This window comes from Apium graveolens, chromosome 2, assembly GCF_009905375.1.
Source record: "Apium graveolens cultivar Ventura chromosome 2, ASM990537v1, whole genome shotgun sequence".
In the NCBI taxonomy this organism is placed as follows: domain Eukaryota; kingdom Viridiplantae; phylum Streptophyta; class Magnoliopsida; order Apiales; family Apiaceae; genus Apium; species Apium graveolens.
The window spans coordinates 318,364,440-318,377,094 of NC_133648.1; the positions used below are offsets into that span (position 1 = coordinate 318,364,440).

Sequence of the window (12,655 nt, forward strand, 5' to 3'; positions counted from 1 at the left end):
CTGATTCTACAGAGAATAATATCAGTGAATGCTTCAACTCCTGGATTCTCAAAGCAAGGTACATGCCTCTTATTGATATGCTCATTGAAATACATGACATGATAATGACAAGAGTGCATGAAAATAGAGATAGAATGGCTAGAAGGGATTGCTTAATTGTTCCTAAAGCTAAAAAAATTTCTGGATGTAATAAGAGGGGAAGATTTCTGGGAAGATGTTGAGGGTGACACAGTTATGCCCCCTTTGATTGTGAAACAGCTTAGAGGTAGGCCCAAAAAGATGAGAAGAAGAGAGGGTTGGGAGGGTGTTGTATCTAGTGGTAAGAAGGCTAGACTGAGTTTTTCAGGGAGAAAAATGCATTGTGGTCTCTGTAGGAAGGAGGGCCATAAAAGAGATAAATGTCCAGATAAACACTTGTATCCAGAGGGACCAAAAAAGCATAAGGGGACACCACAAAAGGAGCAGTCTGCTATGGAAGAAGTAACTCAAGAGATGCACTTGCAACAAGAAGAAATCCTAACTGGTGAGGATGAACTGATGAATGATACAATGGAAAACATGGAAGAACCACAACCTGGGCCTAACCAAAGAATGAAATTTGTAAGTATTCTTAGTTTCCAAACTTTTGCTGCATATTGTTATAATGTACTTATATTTTATGTTTTTTCATAGATGCCAACTCCAAGTCTGGGGAACCACATCAGTACTGGATGCACACCACCTGCATCAACTCCTCCAACAGTTGCACAATCAGCCAAGAAAAAAACTCCAAGAAAGTCTGTCAAGTCCTTTGCACCTCCAAGACCAAAGAAGAAGTGATTATCTTATGTTACTTTTGAGACATTTTGTAATGGGAATCTTCTGAGACATTTTGTCATTGACAGTGTGACTCTTTTATTATTTTATGTTCCCAATTTATTATGTAGCTTTATTAAGTTCTACCTAAACTCTTTGTAATGAGAATCTTATGTTCCCAGTTTATTTTATCTAAACTTTTGATGCATATTGCATATTTCTGGAACATCACAGTGCATTTATATTATGAAACATGGGTAGAGTAGAATCTTTTACTAACAAAATGTTGATAACATTGATAGCATCCATTATATGAAGTACAAATTACATGAAATCACTAAGAACATTGTAACCAATGTTCACCATCTAGTTTATTACTTGAAGAACCTAAAAACAAACCAAACTATAATTATAAGCAATACTAACTTCTTCATTTTGCTACCATCTAGTTTGTTACTAAGAACATTGTTTGCTAATTCACCATTTTTCTTACGAAGTGACATACATTCTTCGTTCAAAACCAACATTTTTTTTTCGACAAAACGTAACTCTGCTATAGCTCTTTCCAGTTGATCATCTTTGACTCTCACTTTTGCCTTCAAATCCTGAACAACTTCTCTTGCTCTATCGGTGTATGGAGGATCAGCCCATAGAAAAAAGTTACATTTTTTCCTCGAATCCTAATCAAATTATAAGTCAAGTTAGCTAAATACATTTAAGCATTAAACAAGATAACAATGCAAAATACACTTGCCTTCCATTGACTGCAACCGAAAAACCTTCTTCCCGGGTCTAATATCCCTTCTTTCCAAGCTTCTTGACATGGTGCCACAAGATCGCACTTGCATTTGATATCATTGAAACGATATTCAAAATCAGGGTCGTAATGTTTACCACCCGCCCAAGAGTTACTGCTACTTCCGAACGGATTTCTAACTGACGAACTACTGCTCTTCGTACTGGACATAGGAGATGCTTTGAGATTGATATGAACCCTAATTTTCTATGAGATGCTTTGAGATTGATATGAACCCTAATTTTCTATAAAAGGGGGAGAGTTTATAAAAGAGGGATGATATACAGGGTTATCTAGTATTTGGGTCGGGTACAAGGGTTAGATGAGGTCCATATGCCACAAATCAGCCATGTCAGATTGCTGAGTCATTTTTCCATCCAAGATTTAACGTCAGTAACGGCAAGTGACCTACGTGCAAATTTTAAAGAGATTTGTGAGTTGACTGAAAGCTTTTTGAGTTGGATGACTCAACTGAAAGTTAGTAGTGAGTTGAGTGACCTAACTGCCATTTAACCCCCAAAAAAAATAACATGTCATTCTATTTAGTAAAATAAAATATTGATATTATAATTATAATTAACCAATAATTTACCCTTTTCGACTTAAATGCATTATCAATTCAATTGAAATTAATGATATAATATTCAAAATTTTGATAAAAGTTAAATAAAAAAATCATACAATATTCTGTGCATCGCACATGTTTTAAACTTTTGAATATTATAAGTTTCAATTAATAAAAAATTGGAACTTATAAGGTACAAAAGTTTAGTAGTCGTTCGACTACTAAACTTATAAGATATAAAATTTGGAACTTAATTATTTTGCCATTACTTAAGTATTTCTCTTATTTTTAATTAATTGCTCTGACTTAATATTTTTAGGACCTCTTCATTTTTTAACCTATTTTAATCTTGAATAGTATATAAATTGATCACCTTGGAACTTAAAACATGTTTTCTTCCTAGCTAAAACATTTTTTCCATAAATATCAAGAGGCGATTCTGTTAATAAAATAATTTATGATAAAATTTAATCAAAATTACATAAAATTTGGCTACACCTAATCTTGGGTGTAACAATTAACCCCTAGTTTCTTGCAACTTTAAGAGTAAAAGAAACTTCTGTTAAAAAATTCGATGATATTTGTGCGAGCCCTGTTCTCAAGTCAAGTGACTTTAAGCTTTCTTCTATGGTCAAGGCCCAAAGCCAACATTTGGGAGAGCTCTCCGGGCTTTGGTAGATGACACCTTTGGGGGAGGACACACCTTTGGTAGAGAACACATCTTTGGTGGAGGATATCACCCTGAATCTTTTTTACTTCTTCAATTGGTAACTCCTTGGTGTTTGACCCAATTCTTTTAAAGAGACACCTCATAGCAAGCCTAGTGGATGAGGGAACTAGAAGAATAACAGAACTTTTGTGGAGCGTGAGGCTTTTAGTGACATGGTCTATAATAAGTGAGATATACCTTTAGTTGCTCGAAAGGCACGACTCATCATCTTTAATTCTCGTTGTAGCATTTTAATATCATTCCTTATACATTTTTTGTTCTAGGCTCTAAAAGGCGAGGCTTCATAATAGAGGGTAAGGTCATTGATAAACCCACCACTTCATGTCTTGTTAATTATCACAGGTGTAACCGCATTCTCTCAATTTCATGAACAATGAATTATGAAAGGTTTAACCTTCTTTGAAGAGGCTAGGTAGCTGGTACTTCTATAATTTTCTTCCGACTTAGGATACTAGTCACGAGTTAGGCTCACATCTCGATGGTCTTCAAAACAGAATCACTCTCTAAGGATCTTTAAAGCATAATCACCCCCCGAGGGCTTTTTTAAGAGATAACTTCCTTCTTTTCATGAGTAATCCAAATAACAGCGTCCTCTTTTAGAGGAGATCTTCCAAATAACACCCCATTTAAAGAAGATCTTCAACATATGACATTTCCTTTTAAATGAGGTCTTCTACATATAACATCCTCATTTATAAGAGGTCTTAAAAATTTAGCATTCTTCTTTAAAGGATATTTTCTTAATAACACCTCAATTTATAAGAGGTCTTTAACATATGACATCTTCCTTCATAATAGGTCTTCTCCAAATAACACCCTCCTTCACATAGCTCATCTACAAATAACACCCTCTTTCACATGCGGTTTTAAAAATTAGCATCCTTGTAAACAAAACCTTATATCTTAGTAAAAACATTGTCTTCATATAAGTCAAAAAGTTTTAAGGCGGTTTTAAAAGCTTTAAGAGATCTCTCCGGGTGAGCACTCAAACAATAATAAAGCTTTGAGCGACCACTACTAGGTGAGAACTCCTGAGCAACCTTTCAAATTGAGGGGGAGGTTTGAGCGAGCTCTTCAGTAGATGACCATTTAGGTGAATTCTCTTACAGATGAGCGACTTGTTAGGAATGTGTTGTAGTCTTGATGATAATCCACCAAAACACCTTATGTAGATTTATCTAGTGACTTTTGTAACCTTCAATGGATAACCATAATTATCTATCTGTTGAAGGAGTAGCTTATGTAAATAAGTATGTAGCATGTTAGATATATTTGTGATGTCATGTCTAATCTGTTGTGTTTAGTTTCAGAACTTAATATCAGGACTTATCAGGACTTACTGGAAATCAGAACTTACTGAAGTCAGAACTTAAGGCCGTCAGGATTTATATCAGGACTTAAGTGCGGGTACTTCAGATAAGGAATGCAGCTGATTTACAGGAGAGGATCTGGACTAAAACAAAAGAATATATGCGTGAAGAGTTGGACAACTATAGGACTGCATAAGATAATATCTGATTGATATATTTTAGGAGACAGAATTATATTCCATATCAATTAGAAGATATCTTGTAACTGTGTACTATATAAACACAGTTTATGATTTACACTATATGTGTTATCATTCACGAGAACATTATTCATTGTAACCTAGAAGCTCTTAGTGATATTGTTCATCACTGAGAGAGTAGTTTAACCTACTTTGTAACAGAGCTTATTATATTGAATAAACTTGATTACTATTACATACTTGTGTTCTAAATCGATTTGATTGTATAAACACTATATTCAACCCCCTTCTATAGTGTTGTGTGACCTAACAAGTTGTATCAGAGCCTCTCTGTTGATATACAAACAGTGAGATCCAGTTTACAATCATGTCTGACGAAACACAAACTCCACCTAAGCCCACCAAAACTCAAGATACTCAAAACAATCAAACACACAGTCGATATGAGAGTATTAGGATTTCCATACTGAGAGCATCTGAGTATCCTATATGGAAGGTAAAGATGGCTATATTTCTGGAAGCCACAGATCCAGAATACCTTGATAGAATTAATGATGGACCATATAAGCCTACCAAGCTCTCTATTGCAGTTGTTGATCAACCAGCAAAGATGATACCAAAGGAGTGTTGGATTTTAAACGCAGCGGGGGCATGGCAAAACATTTTTACACATACAAAATCCAAATAAAAGCATACAGATCATGAATAAAAATTCGAGGGATCGAATCTAACCTTTTAAAATAATTCGGAGACAACGATCAGAGATCCTTAGCAGTTGCTCCTCAAGTGTGAAGCACTCCACCGGTATCCACCAAGAAAAGGATGTTAAGGAGGAGGAAGGAGGTGGAGAGAATTGGGTTTTCCAAACTTTTTGGGTTTTCGGGTTCTTTTTGGGTTAGAATAAAATATGGTCTATAATAGATAATTTATAGGCAAAATTTTCAGCTAAAATTTTCCCATAAATATTATTATTATTATCCCATTTATTATTCTCATTAATATTTAAAACACCTTTTAATCATTAATCCTTTTTCTAAACACTTTAGAAATAATTCTCTCTCTTGATTTAATTTCCAAAAATTAAATCCTTTAATTAATAATATTAAGAACTTTTCTTAATTAATTTATAATCAATTAAATCTCATTTAATCAATTATTAAATTTTCCAATTAATTATTTATTTCACAAATAAATAATTATTAACCATTATTAATTAATTCCTCCACCATTAAATCATTCTCTTTTTATGGTGTGACCCTGTAGGTTCAATATTAAGCCGGTAGTAGATATAAATAATAATAAAACTATTTTATCATTATTTATATAAATTCTCTAATTTATTAAATATGATTAATTAATTAATCACATTTATTCTACATCGTGAGGGATACTTCTCGGCATATCGCGACTATCCGGATAATATGAATTCACTGCTTAGAATACCAAGAACCTATTTAGTGAATAGTTACCGTACAATAAACTCCTTCTAGCCTACAATGTTCCCGATTAAATACAAGGCATGGATCTCGTGTCAAGCCTATCTAATTTAATCACTTGCTTACCATTTACTATGCTTAGTTCTATGCAAATTAGAAACTCCTTTCTAATTTCATTCACTCTGGCCAGAGATTCCTGAACTAGCATAAGTGGATCAGCCTTGAACATTCGCTTCCTTCACTGGAAGGGGTATATCCTTTATTGATCATACACTATCTTCGTGTACAAATTCCTATACCTAGAAGAGCCCTAATAATTGTCCCTGGAGACTAAGAACTAAACCAAAATATAGTTCAGTGTACACAAGATGACTATGATGACCTCAAGTCTAAGGATACTTGTACAACTATCACTATGTGAACAACTGTTGACATGTGAGTGAACTCCATCAGTTGTTCAGCTGTGTGAGTCATGTTCAGTGAACTTATTCTATAATAAGCACCTACATACTAGCTATAGTGTCACCACACAAATGTCTATGAGAATAGACATCCTTCATAATGAAGCAAGCATAGTATGTACCGATCTTTGCGGATTATTAATTACCAGTTAGTAATCCTATGACCAGGAACTATTTAAGTTTAGAGTTATCATCTTTTTAGGTCTCACTATTATTATCTCATCATAATCCATAAAAAGCTTTACTCTAAACTATGGTATATCTTATTTAAACACTTAAATAGATAAAGCCCGTAATAAAAACAAAACAAGTCTTTTATTAATATCAATGAAATCAAAACAGAATACATAAAAGTTATTCCTAAATCCTTATACATGATTGGACTTAGGACATGTTCCTTTCAATCTCCCATTTGTACTAAAGCCAATCACTCTGGTATCTAATACCCATCTTGTCTTTATGACGATCAAAGTGACTTTCATAAAGTAGCTTTGTGAGTGGGTCTGCTATGTTGTTATGTGTGTCAACTCTAATTCAATATAATACAATAAATGTTACCGCGCTCCCACTAACCCTTTTGTAGACGCATGGTTCATCTACGTTTTTTGATAAAATCAAACTCTTTGATTGTCTCATCAAAACGAATGTTCCATATTTCGAGAAGCTTGCTTTAAACCACATATGGTTCGCAGCAGCTTACACACTAGGTTTTCATTTCCCTTGGAAAGAAAACCATCTGGCTATTTGCCAGATCACATAGTCGTAGTAAGCAGCATTCGCAAGCAAAATCCGAACTGATTTTAACAGGGCTACAGGTAAAAGGTTTCATCAAAGTCAATCCATTGCCTTTGTTCGAATCCTTTTCCCAAAAGCCTGGCCTTAAAGGTCTCCACCTGGCCATCTGCTATAATCTATCTTTTGTATATCGTATACATAGATTCCATTCTGGATTTCATGGCACTATGCCATTTCTCTGAGTCAACACTACTCATAGCCTCATTATAGGTCACAGGGTCGTCATCATTAATGATCGACAACTCATTGTCATTCTCAATGACAAGGCCATATTACCTCTCAGGTTGGCGAGACACTCTCCATGATCTATGAATGGGCTATTCCACAAAAGGTTATTCAGTCAGAACAGGTGTTTCCACTCGATCTGTAGTAGTTTGTGCTTCTTGAACTTCATCAAGTTCAATTTTGCTCCCACTGTTTCCTTCAAGGATAAACTCCTTTTCCAAGAAGGTAGCATGTCTGGAGATAAACACCCGATGATCGGTGCAAAAGTAATACCCTAAAGTCTCTTTAGGATATCACACAAAACTACATTTTCCGGATCGATATTCCAGCTTATCTGGGTCAACTTTCTTGACATAAGCTGGACATCCCCAAATCTTAACGTGTTTAAGACTCGGTTTCCTTTCTTTCCATATCTCATACGAAGTTTGAGGAACAGATTTTGGAAGGCACCTTATTCAGTAAATATGCTGAGGTTTCCAATGCATAACCCCATAGGAATACTGGAATATTTGCATAGCTCATCATGGACCGAACTATGTCTAACAAAGTTCGATTTCTCCTTTCAGATACTAATCTGGAGGAGTCCACTGGGAGACTATACCATTTACTTTGAGATAATCCAGAAACTCTCCGTTCAAGTATTCACCACCTCGATCTAATCGAAGAGTTATAATACTATGTTTGGTTGTTTCTCCACTTCATACTTATATTCTTTGAACTTTTCAAAGGCCTCAGACTTGTGTTTCATCAAACACATATCTGAATCCAGATCTATCATCTATGAAAGTAATGAAGTATGAAAATCCACCCATGGCTTGCGTAGACATTGGTCCACATACATCTGTGTGTACCATTCCTAGCAAATTTGCAGCCCTCTCTCCATGTCTACTAAATGGAGACTGCAGTGCCACAATGAAGTGAGATTTTTATCATCCCTTTTCTTTTATTAGTTTGTTCAATCTGAAATAAATTATGTCACATACATACAGACCATTATTTAAAGCACCACATCCATAAAGAATATTATCTCTAAGAATAGAACATTCATTATTCTCAATAATAAATGAAAATCCAGTCAAGTCTAACATGGGAATAATATTCCTCACAATCGAGGGAACAAAATAACAATTATTTCAAACAATAGTCTTTCCCGTAGGCCTATGTAAATGAAATGATTCTACATCTTCAGCAGCAACTCTTGCTCCATTTCCATCAGTAGAATCACCTCCTCTTCCTTAAGAGTCCTACTTCTCCTTGGTCCCTGCAATAAATTACAGATTTGAGAACCACAGGAGGTATCTAATACCCAAGTAGAAATTTGATTTAATGACATATTCACTTCTATCATGAACATACCTGAATCAGAAGCGGTAGTCTCACTACCCTTCTTCTTCTTCAATTCTGCAAGGTAAACCTTGCAGTTCCTCTTCCAGTGCCCCACCTTGTTACAGTGAAAACAAACAACTTTGCTCTCGGGGTCTTCAGCTTTTGGTGGAACCTTCTTTTCTTCACCTACTTTCTTCTTCTTGGAAGAGTTCCTCTTCCTTTTCTTAGGATTGGAACCTTCACCAATTAGAAGAACATAACTCTTCTTAGGGGGAAAATTCGATTCCGCAGTCTTCAACATGTTGTGGAGTTCAGGCAGGCTGACAGCCAACTTATTCATGTGAAAGTTCACAACAAACTGCGAGAACGAACTCGGAAGCGATTGCAAGACCAAGTCTTGGCTCAGCTCCCCATCCATGGCAAAACCAAGTTGTCCAAGACGTTCAATCAAATTGATCATCTTAAGTACATGGTCATTCACAGATGATCCCTCAGACATCCTACAACCGAACACCTCCTTCGATATCTCATATCGAGCTGTCCTTCCCGCCACATCATACAACTCTTGTAGATGCATGAGGATAGTGTGAGCATCCATATGCTCATGTTGCTTCTGTAGCTCAATGTTCATGGAAGCTAGCATGATGCATTGAGCAATATTTGCATCATCTATCCACTTACGATACACAACATGTTCATCATTATGTGCATCACTAGCAGGTTCAGTAGGCTTAGGTGAGTCAATCACGTATTCCAGCTTCTCAATCCTGAGAACAATTCTCAAGTTTCGAAGCCAGTCAACATAATTAGGACCAGTCCATTTGTGAGCATCTAGTATGCTCCTGAGTGATAGTGCAGAAGACATAACGTACAAAGTAAATCTGTAAATGATAAACACATAACAACACTTAGCAAATATTCGATTTCATTTCAAAACACTATATGAATCAGGTCTTTATTCATAAGTGGCTCCCACTAGTTTATCTAATTTATTCAACCCCCTACATGAAAAATTAAGCATTCATAATGCTAGTGGGAATAGGGATCCTACATTCCATTACACAACCCCGGCTGTGGCACGAAACGTCATGTAATGTTCAATAGGCAGACAACTCTTGTCAATTATATCTAATGTTATTCCCTAATCAAACTTTAGCCTCTTGAATAATTGAGTCACGGCTGTGGCATGACAAACTCAATATTCTAAGTCAAGTCTAACCCAACATTCCGTACAATTGAATTAGTCCCCAAAGGCCCACGGTTTTGGCACGTAACGACCTTTAGATTCTTATTCAATGTACACATCTCTATGTAATAGACAAGTATTTCTTATTTCGAAATCAAAGCCCTCGGCTGTGGCACGAAACGACAATGATTCAAAAATAAGAACTACTTTCTATCATGTTGGAAGGCTATGACCGACACAAGCCCGTTGTATCATTGGCCAATTACTACTTGATATTATTTAATTTTAGAGGGATTATATTACGTTACAATCATAATCATATTATAAAGAGATTCTTCCTTTTAAATTAAATATTTTAAATCAATAATCAATAATCAGATGATTCCCAGATCGGGTGGAGCATTGTCAAGAGGCGTCACTTAATAACCCTTTCTTACAGATAGAAATCTGTTGTTGACAGAATCATTCTTTCTCTCATATCGAAAATTCATATTCAATTACGTGTTTCATAAACACAAGAATCTCATGATTGTATTCATAATATTGTTATTAAGGTTATGAAACAATTTCACTATACTAGGTTGTCTAACAAACGCCTTATGTTCATTTAAGTTCACCTAAATCTATCATCGCATGATAAAACTAAGCATATATCATATATATAAACATGAATAAACATCAAGGTAGGCATGTTATATCATCTAGCACATTAGTCTAAGCATTATACATCTCTATGTATCACATGAAGCATTTAAAAGCAGTTAAAACAGTTAAAAACAACTTTAAAACACTTCATGGAAATATAAACAGTTCAAAACTTTTATACAAACTAAAATTGATCACTCCATTAGATCCGTCTCGAAAAAACAAATCCAACGGTATATTGCACGCCTAAAACGGAGTTACGAAACTCCTAGAAAATCAATTTTAAAATCAATAGACGGGCTGTAACGCATTACCGGAACGCGTTACAATCCCTGTAACGCATTCCGGTGATGCGTTACACCCCTTTTAAGCCATTAAAGAGTGTAACGCATTCCTTGAATGCGCCACAGGTGTGTAACGCATTCCCGTTATCTAGTGACTTTTGTAACCTTCAATGGATAACCATAATTATCTATCTGCTGAAGGAGTAGCTTATGTAAATAAGTATGTAGCATGTTAGATATATTTGTGATGTCATGTCTAATCTGTTGTGTTTAGTTTCAGAACTTAATATCAGGACTTATCAGTTCTTACTGGAAATCAGAACTTACTGAAGTCAGAACTTAAGGCCGTCAGGATTTATATCAGGACTTAAGTGCGGGTACTTCAGATAAGGAATGCAGCTGATTTACAGGAGAGGATCTGGACTAAAACAAAAGAATATATGCGTGAAGAGTTGGACAACTATAGGACTACATAAGATAATATCTGATTGATATATTTTAGGAGACAGAATTATATTCCATATCAATTAGAAGATATCTTGTAACTGTGTACAATATAAACACAGTTTAGGATTTACACTATATGTGTTATCATTCACGAGAACATTATTCATTGTAACCTAGAAGCTCTTAGTGATATTGTTCATCACTGAGAGAGTAGTTTAACCTACTTTGTAACAGAGCTTATTATATTGAATAAACTTGATTACTATTACATACTTGTGTTCTAAATCGATTTGATTGTATAAACACTATATTCAACCCCCTTCTATAGTGTTGTGTGACCTAACAAGTGGTATCAGAGCCTCTCTGTTGATATACAAACAATGAGATCCAGTTTACAATCATGTCTGACGAAACACAAACTCCACCTAAGCCCACCAAAACTCAAGATACTCAAAACAATCAAACACACAGTCGATATGAGAGTATTAGGATTCCCATACTGAGAGCATCTGAGTATCCTATATGGAAGGTAAAGATGGCTATGTTTCTGGAAGCCACATATCCAGAATACCTTGATAGAATTAATGATGGACCATATAAGCCTACCAAGTTCTCTATTGCAGTTGTTGATCAACCAGCAAAGATGATACCAAAGGAGTGTTGGATTTTAAACGCAGCGGGGGCATGGCAAAACACTTTTACACATACAAAATCCAAATAAAAGCATACAGATCATGAATAAAAATTCGAGGGATCGAATCTAACCTTTTAAAATAATTCGGAGACAACGATCAGAGATCCTTAGCAGTTGCTCCTCAAGTGTGAAGCACTCCACCGGTATCCACCAAGAAAACGATGTTAAGGAGGAGGAAGGAGGTGGAGAGAATTGGGTTTTCCAAATTTTTTGGGTTTTCGGGTTCTTTTTGGGTTAGAATAAAATAGGGTCTATAATAGTGTATTTATAGGCAAAATTTTCAGTTGAAATTTTCCCATACATATTATTATTATTATCCCATTTATTATTCTCATTAATAATTAAAACACCTTTTAATCATTAATCCTTTTTCTAAACACTTTAGAAATAATTCTCTCTCTTGATTTAATTTCCAAAAATTAAATCCTTTAATTAATAATATTAAGAACTTTTCTTAATTAATTTATAATCAATTAAATCTCATTTAATCAATTATTAAATTTGCCAATTAATTATTTATTTCACAAATAAATAATTATTAGCCGTTATTAATTAATTCTTCCACCATTAAATCATTCTCTTTTTATGGTGTGACCATGTAAGTTCAATATTAAGCCGGTAGTAGAAATAAATAATAATAAAACTATTTTATCATTATTTATATAAATTCTCTAATTTATTAAATATGATTAATTGATTAATCATATTTATTCTACATCGTGAGGGATACTTCTCAGCATATTGCGACTATCCGGATAAT

At 34.8% G+C, this 12,655-nt stretch overlaps 1 protein-coding gene across 1 annotated transcript; it reads left to right on the forward strand.

The window, feature by feature from the left end:
- The first annotated feature begins 210 nt into the window (after positions 1-210).
- On the forward strand, positions 211-936 carry LOC141706434 (uncharacterized). The gene is made up of 2 exons (XM_074509195.1): positions 211-600; positions 673-936. Exons 1-2 carry the CDS (start codon positions 235-237, stop codon positions 817-819), a joined length of 513 nt encoding a protein of 170 aa, XP_074365296.1. The 5' UTR covers positions 211-234; the 3' UTR covers positions 820-936.
- The last annotated feature ends 11,719 nt before the right edge of the window (positions 937-12,655 follow it).